The sequence below is a fragment of the Agrilus planipennis genome, unplaced genomic scaffold (genome assembly GCF_000699045.2).
Source record: "Agrilus planipennis isolate EAB-ADULT unplaced genomic scaffold, Apla_2.0 scaffold39, whole genome shotgun sequence".
NCBI lineage: Eukaryota > Metazoa > Arthropoda > Insecta > Coleoptera > Buprestidae > Agrilus > Agrilus planipennis.
In genome coordinates this window covers 69,218-76,907 of record NW_020439074.1, presented here as the reverse complement: position 1 = coordinate 76,907, position 7,690 = coordinate 69,218, and the positions used below count along the sequence as shown (strand labels likewise).

The following is a 7,690-nucleotide window of genomic DNA, read 5'->3' as shown; positions in this document are numbered from 1 at the left end:
GTAGTATAGGTATGATAGGAACTGTTTATTACAGATAACAGGTGAAATTGTTGAAAAAATTGTTATTTTGAAATATTTTAGAATGTATTTATCAATTAAAATTAATTAATTTCGTAGTCAAAGAAATCTGTCTTAATAAAAAAAGTAGTAACAAAGTATAATTTACTGATAGAAAGAATCCAGCTCCGCTTTAAACTAATTTATTTTGTTCATCTAAGTGGACAGAAAATAATATAACTGAAAATACATACAAAAAAAGAACTTACTTTACAAGATTGTATTCGAATGGTCCTCTTTTATCCAGGAAAGAAACTTTCTATCACTTATTACTTGTAGGAAATCCATGAACTGATTTCCTTTTCAAAAAAAAATGTGGCAATTGAGCTAAACTGTGTCCTGTAAAAAGTTAAAAGTAGCTAATGTATCTTTGAATAACCGGCATACACATTTTAAATATCAAATTGACGATGAAAGAAGGGATTTAATATAACGTACGCTTTTGGTAACAATTGAATAATAAATATTCTTTAGATAGAAAATTATTTATAGCTGCTGCAATAAGGAAGATTAGAGAATATGAGTAATCACTGTATCAACAAAAAATAACACACACGTACATCAAACAAGTATTCTCACATAAAATTTATAATTGGCTTCTTTTCATACTAGACCAGTATTATATAATATAATATAATATTATAAATTGCTAAGGTAACTATGGTGGTTTATTTTAAGTTGGAATTAAAGTTTACTTCTAAATTTTAAAGTATCAGCATACAACTTGTATAAGTACCTGTCAGAAATGCTTTTAAATTTCACATAAACGGTGTCATTTTGCGTCTTTGAAAGTTATGCATTTGACACCCGATTTAAGTATGTTTCAAGAGTTAAAAAATCAAATTTTAGCGAATCGAGCTTCTTTTTAAATATATACGTGTAATATTTGTAAACTTATCAGAGAGCAGGCAAAGTATGAATTTCTTCATATTTTACACACTTGCAATGCAGTAGTTTACGCAATTGACGACAGACTAAAATTTTGTTTGAACTACAGGAAAATGTAAATTCCTAAAGTATTAAAATTTTATAAATGTAAAAATTGCCATTAGTTTTCAGTACTAAAGTAATGAAAGACCAAAAGTCAATTTGAAGCGTGTATTGTAGAACATAGAGTAGATAATAAGGTAACGTTTACCATGTGTTAAATAAGGTTAAATGTTGAAATACATTTGAATATAATAAGAAAATTAAAAAATGCCTAAATCAACTCTAAAAAATTAAAAAAAAAACACACCGTTTTTTCCGCACTCGACTAGTCCATCGCCATCGATCCTAACACGAAACAGGCATTTCATTCGGCTCCATCACGAAATTGGGAGGAAAATAAATGATGCTGCTACAAAATCAAATACCTATTTAATAATTTTAAAACCTTATAAACCTGCGTCTATTTTAGTTACAGTTTACAAACATCATAAGCTTTTATGTTTTTAGTGCCTAGGAGTAGATTTGAAGATGGTGACGATACAAAATATGTGTACAACGACAGATTGCTTAATTAAATTTAAAATATTAAATGTAAAACTTTTGTAAAAAAGTACACTCCAAATAAAAAATGTAAATAGCTACCTTTAAAATAGTTTTTTATATCACAAGNGTTTGTGTTTTAATGTTGCTTTTTCTTCATCTTAAACAAGGACATGGTTTTTTGCAGTGAATTTTCGTAAAAGTAATACGTATTAGAGTGAATATATTTGTTTACTTCTGCTAAATTTTTTGGTCTTATTAAATGCCAAAAGACAACTAAGTTTTATGCAATTTGTATTTATACTTTCAATACAGTATTTCAAACAATGCTATATTTTTAACTTATTCGTTTTTAATGGACATAGTGCTCAACACTTTCATCATACATAGCTAGTTTATTTCTGTTAGCTAGTAAGTAAGCAATTATGTTAAAAAAAGATCCAGCCATCATAAATATTACGCATATTTTTTGTAAATAAGAAACAACCCGCTTTAAAATTATTTTAAGTAGTTAAAAATAAACCGCACCCCCTTTGCTATCTACAAATTACCTAATTACTCATATATAACTATGTACATTTAAAATTTAAATGAAATAAGACCACCTTGCTTTTTAATGTTTCTACAATTTTTTTCGACTTTATCAAGAGTATTTAGTAACCTTGACAAACAAATATAGTGTAAAACTCTAAATAAACTGAAACATTAAAAAGTAAAGCGGTCGTATTTCTTTAATATTACAAACTGTTCCATACTACACCAACTAAGAAATCAATGGACATTTAAAATTTTATAATCTAATAAAAAGATAAAAATATATAAATTGAAGACCTACTTCACAGCTTCATGTGGAGCGATCTACATCCATCTCATCCCGAATTTTTCTGCACACAACGAAAAGAGCTGTTCACCTGCTCATAGCGCAATGTTGATAAAATATGATTCTATATAAAGAAAAGAAACATGCAAATAGAAAATACAATTCAATAATTTAAATACGTATATTACATTATATTACATATAAACCAACTTCAAAAGATTGATGATATGTAAAAATTTTAATTAAAAGGTGGAAAATCATCTCCTAATATTCCACTTATAAGAGGTGGAATATTTTTTTTCAAATTTATATGAAACCACTGTTGGGAATTAAAATCGGTTCATAATTGGCAAAGAAATCGCATAAAAGGATAATATAGCCGAATTGAGAACCTCTTTTGCTTTATATTAACATTGGGTAACATATGTAAGAATTTTTATAAGTAAAAAATATATAAGGTGTCTCACGCTGACCATCCATTAGAATATTTCGGAAACTACTTCAGTTTGAATTTTGAAACTTATGACAATAGAATTATTGGGTATGCTCTTCTCAATTAAAACAACGGCATCTATGTAGCACTTCCGATTATACCGGAAGTTGACATCAACTTCGTTCTTTTAAATGGAACACCCTATATATTATGACATTTTGAATTTACTTTTGATTATAGGTTAACATTTATAAGGCTTTTCTATTTCTTAAATTAAACGTTCTCGAGATATTAACTTTTTCGAAAAAAGTAGCACAATGCAGTAGATAGCAAAAAAAGCATGTCCACTCTACAGTAAGAAAGCTAGAACAACATTATTCTCAGGGAATATAGCTATACCTTCGAACATTCCTTCAATACTTTCAGTGGGTTAATTAAGTACAGGGTGTTAGATACTTAATGGCGGCTTTGGTTAACTTTAAATAAACATAATTAGAAAAAGGCAACTAAACAATAAATAAAATTAAATAATTAACGGTATTAGCTGATTATAATTAAATGTATTATTTTAAAGGTTCGAGCTGTTACACATGAGTTTACCGGAAGGGTAAACAATTGCTTACAGCTAAATGGGGGGCCTATCGAGCGATTAACCTAATACATNATATTTGTTTACTTCTGCTAAATTTTTTGGTCTTATTAAATGCCAAAAGACAACTAAGTTTTATGCAATTTGTATTTATACTTTCAATACAGTATTTCAAACAATGCTATATTTTTAACTTATTCGTTTTTAATGGACATAGTGCTCAACACTTTCATCATACATAGCTAGTTTATTTCTGTTAGCTAGTAAGTAAGCAATTATGTTAAAAAAAGATCCAGCCATCATAAATATTACGCATATTTTTTGTAAATAAGAAACAACCCGCTTTAAAATTATTTTAAGTAGTTAAAAATAAACCGCACCCCCTTTGCTATCTACAAATTACCTAATTACTCATATATAACTATGTACATTTAAAATTTAAATGAAATAAGACCACCTTGCTTTTTAATGTTTCTACAATTTTTTTCGACTTTATCAAGAGTATTTAGTAACCTTGACAAACAAATATAGTGTAAAACTCTAAATAAACTGAAACATTAAAAAGTAAAGCGGTCGTATTTCTTTAATACACTGTATATAAATGGTTGAACTTAATTTAAATGCTTCATGCTTCTGGTATTTAAAAATTTGTTAAGAAATTATAAGACCTTGTTTAAAATAATTTTCCGGAGATTTATGTCGATGAGGCATTTTTTCCTGGAGCATTTTTTCCGGGAAGAATTTTTGCCGGAGCTTTATTTTCCTTTTGCGTAACCATGCCGCTCCCATTCCCGATTCTTTTTCCTTCGTTTATACAACACGTTACAAACGGGTGTGTATTAAATTTGTATAAATTTTAATTGTCGTTTTTTTGTTTGCAAGCGTTAGGTATGTAATTTTAAAAACATGCCTAAATATGGGGTTATTGCAATTTAAATAAGTTCATGTAAAAATGCATTACTAAAAATTATTCCAAGAAATGTATAGTTCACAAATAAAAGAAATATTGGAAAAAGTTAACAACGTTTGATAAAATTTTGTGCTTATTTCAATTATATTTTTTTAAAAACAATGTGAATTATTTTTTTTATTTGTTGTCTTTAAGTCTGAAAACTTTTCCTTCACAAAAGAACATTTATTTAGTGCAATTTGGTCAAATTTTTTGAAAGGAAAAATGATTAAGTATAGAGAACAAATAATAAAAAGTACAAAAGAATATATAATAATCAGTTAGTAAAGAAATTCATCAGGCAAAGGGTGTAGAAATTGTGAATATGTATAAAAAAAGAAAGGAGAAGGAGATAGCTGCGAAAAAGTAGAAGTACCAAAGTTGTAGGAGCACTTTAAAAAGATTTAGGGTAAAAATTATGCAAAAAAGATTGGGAAAGAAGAATAAATTTATTCAATACGGTAGCTCTTTATAAGGTAGAGGTTTCGGGGTGGAAGGAGCCGAAACAGGAGGAAAACATTTACAAGAAGTATATTAAGTGACTTTTGAGATTGGACGTAAATACATTGGGATATGTAGCACAGAGGGAAGATGGTAGAGAAAACCAAGAAAATGGTGGTAAAATACGATATAAAACTACAAAAGCTAAGGGATGTGGATATAAGAATGGAATTGTAGAGGAAAAGGATTTTAAAAATTGAAGCAAAAAACAAGTATGACAAAGAAAGGGGTGAAGCTTTAACCGATTTAAAGTTGAATCAGGAACAATTGGATAAATGGAGAAATTGTGAGGATAAGGTGTGAGAGATGAAAATCAAAGATGTATTGATAAGTCGAGATATATGGAATGAATGAATGCTCTGCCATTGAAACATTCGCAGGAACAGTGTACATTAGATTATTTGAATAGAATGAAGGATGTAAACGTAATAGCAAGATTTAGAGTGGGAAATAAAAATAGAAAATGTAGGTATTGGATGAAGGAAAAGGTATGTAGAATAAATGAAACGGGAGATGAAACAATGATGCATGTGCTGGGTGAATGTGGAAAAACTAAAAATTTGGATGATTGTAAGGGAATATTAAGTGGGAGTAATGATGGGCTCATCCTGTTAAAAAGTATAATAAAAAACAAAGGGTTTGGTACAAGCAATAAAGGGGGTAGGACTGCGATTGCCTATAAGGATGGAAAAGACGTGATTTTTTTATCATTTTTTTACATTATAGGTAGATTAATATCTTTTAGGTATGTAGAAAATAGCTATAGGTTTCCGACACGGTAGTGAAGAGTGTTATATATATTACATATTAAACGGATTTCATTCTAAGAAGGGAGACAAAATGTGAAGAAATGGTGGAAGAAAAGAAAAGAAGATAATTTAGATATGAATAAAAGCTGGAAAGTTTGGGAGAAGGACATATAAGAAAAGATGTGCAGAAACCAAGTATGGGTTTTAGTAGGAAAATCACAGATGGTAAGGAAATAAAAAAGTTTTGGAGGATTTATTTATATGAAGGAATAGGAAAGAAAAGGAATGAATGTTAGTAAAATTATAAGAACACGGTATAATGCGGTAACAAGAAGGGAAGATTTACGAAAAATACAGAAGTCGTAATATGCTGAAGGGATAAAACAGGGACTTTGGGAAGATTGGTAAGGGGCAAATAATTACAGCAATGAAAATAAGTATTAGTTGAAAGATAAAGGAAAAAATGTAAGATATGCAGAAGAATGAACAAGAGTTAAGGCATGTTTTAAAATAAAGTGATGAAAATAAACAGTATAAGGATTGCAGTGATATGATAGGGATAGAGAGCACAAGTCATACGTCATAATGAAGAATTTTAAGCTAAAAAAAAAAAATAAGGAGACAAGCAGAGAGAGAGAGGATTCTGTTTGTGTAATTTGTTGTTATGATAATAAATTAAAATATTATATTTTTAAAATTGTAATGTATCTGTTTGATGATGAGTTATAAAACTGATGCAGTTTTAAGACGGTTTACTTTTGTAAGGTAAAATTCGATGTAGTAGAACACTCTAAAAAGTTCAAACCCCAACATCAAAATAGACATTAAGCGTCCGAAGTATTTTTCAGTAACAAAAAAGATCTTGTCGTGCTTTGGCGTTCGCGTTTTAGCTTTTTAGAGTGTTCTAGATTAGGACGAAGAATAAAAAATATGGCTAATTGTAAATAAAGAAAGAAAAATATACGAAATAGGAAATTATATGTTTGTGTTTTAATGTTGCTTTTTCTTCATCTTAAACAAGGACATGGTTTTTTGCAGTGAATTTTCGTAAAAGTAATACGTATTAGAGTGAATATATTTGTTTACTTCTGCTAAATTTTTTGGTCTTATTAAATGCCAAAAGACAACTAAGTTTTATGCAATTTGTATTTATACTTTCAATACAGTATTTCAAACAATGCTATATTTTTAACTTATTCGTTTTTAATGGACATAGTGCTCAACACTTTCATCATACATAGCTAGTTTATTTCTGTTAGCTAGTAAGTAAGCAATTATGTTAAAAAAAGATCCAGCCATCATAAATATTACGCATATTTTTTGTAAATAAGAAACAACCCGCTTTAAAATTATTTTAAGTAGTTAAAAATAAACCGCACCCCCTTTGCTATCTACAAATTACCTAATTACTCATATATAACTATGTACATTTAAAATTTAAATGAAATAAGACCACCTTGCTTTTTAATGTTTCTACAATTTTTTTCGACTTTATCAAGAGTATTTAGTAACCTTGACAAACAAATATAGTGTAAAACTCTAAATAAACTGAAACATTAAAAAGTAAAGCGGTCGTATTTCTTTAATATTACAAACTGTTCCATACTACACCAACTAAGAAATCAATGGACATTTAAAATTTTATAATCTAATAAAAAGATAAAAATAAATTGAAGACCTACCTCACAGCTTCATGTGGAACGATCTACATCCATCTCATCCCGAATAGCTGTTCATCTGCTCATAGCGCATTGTTGATAAAATATGATTCTATATAAAGAAAAGAAACATGCAAATAGAAAATACAATTCAATAATTTAAATACGTATATTACATTATATTACATATAAACCAACTTCAAAAGATTGATGATATGTAAAAATTTTAATTAAAAGGTGGAAAATCATCTCCTAATATTCCACTTATAAGAGGTGGAATATTTTTTTTCAAATTTATATGAAACCACTGTTGGGAATTAAAATCGGTTCATAATTGGCAAAGAAATCGCATAAAAGGATAATATAGCCGAATTGAGAACCTCTTTTGCTTTATATTAACATTGGGTAACATATGTAAGAATTTTTATAAGTAAAAAATATATAAGGTGTCTCACGCTGACCAT

General features: G+C 28.4%; 1 protein-coding gene and 1 long non-coding RNA gene across 2 annotated transcripts in view; both read right to left on the bottom strand.

Moving 5' to 3' along the window:
- LOC112905236 overlaps positions 1–833 on the bottom strand; it is a 2,774-nt gene extending 1,941 nt beyond the window's left edge. The window contains exon 1 of the mRNA XM_025977227.1: positions 820–833. Within this exon, the coding sequence (XP_025833012.1) occupies positions 820–833 (14 nt within the window). The remainder of the gene's footprint in view (positions 1–819) is intronic.
- A 971-nt stretch (positions 834–1,804) lies between these two features.
- LOC112905231 overlaps positions 1,805–7,690 on the bottom strand; it is a 9,222-nt gene continuing 3,336 nt past the window's right edge. The window contains exon 2 of the long non-coding RNA XR_003231638.1: positions 1,805–2,471. This is a non-coding gene — a long non-coding RNA (uncharacterized LOC112905231). The remainder of the gene's footprint in view (positions 2,472–7,690) is intronic.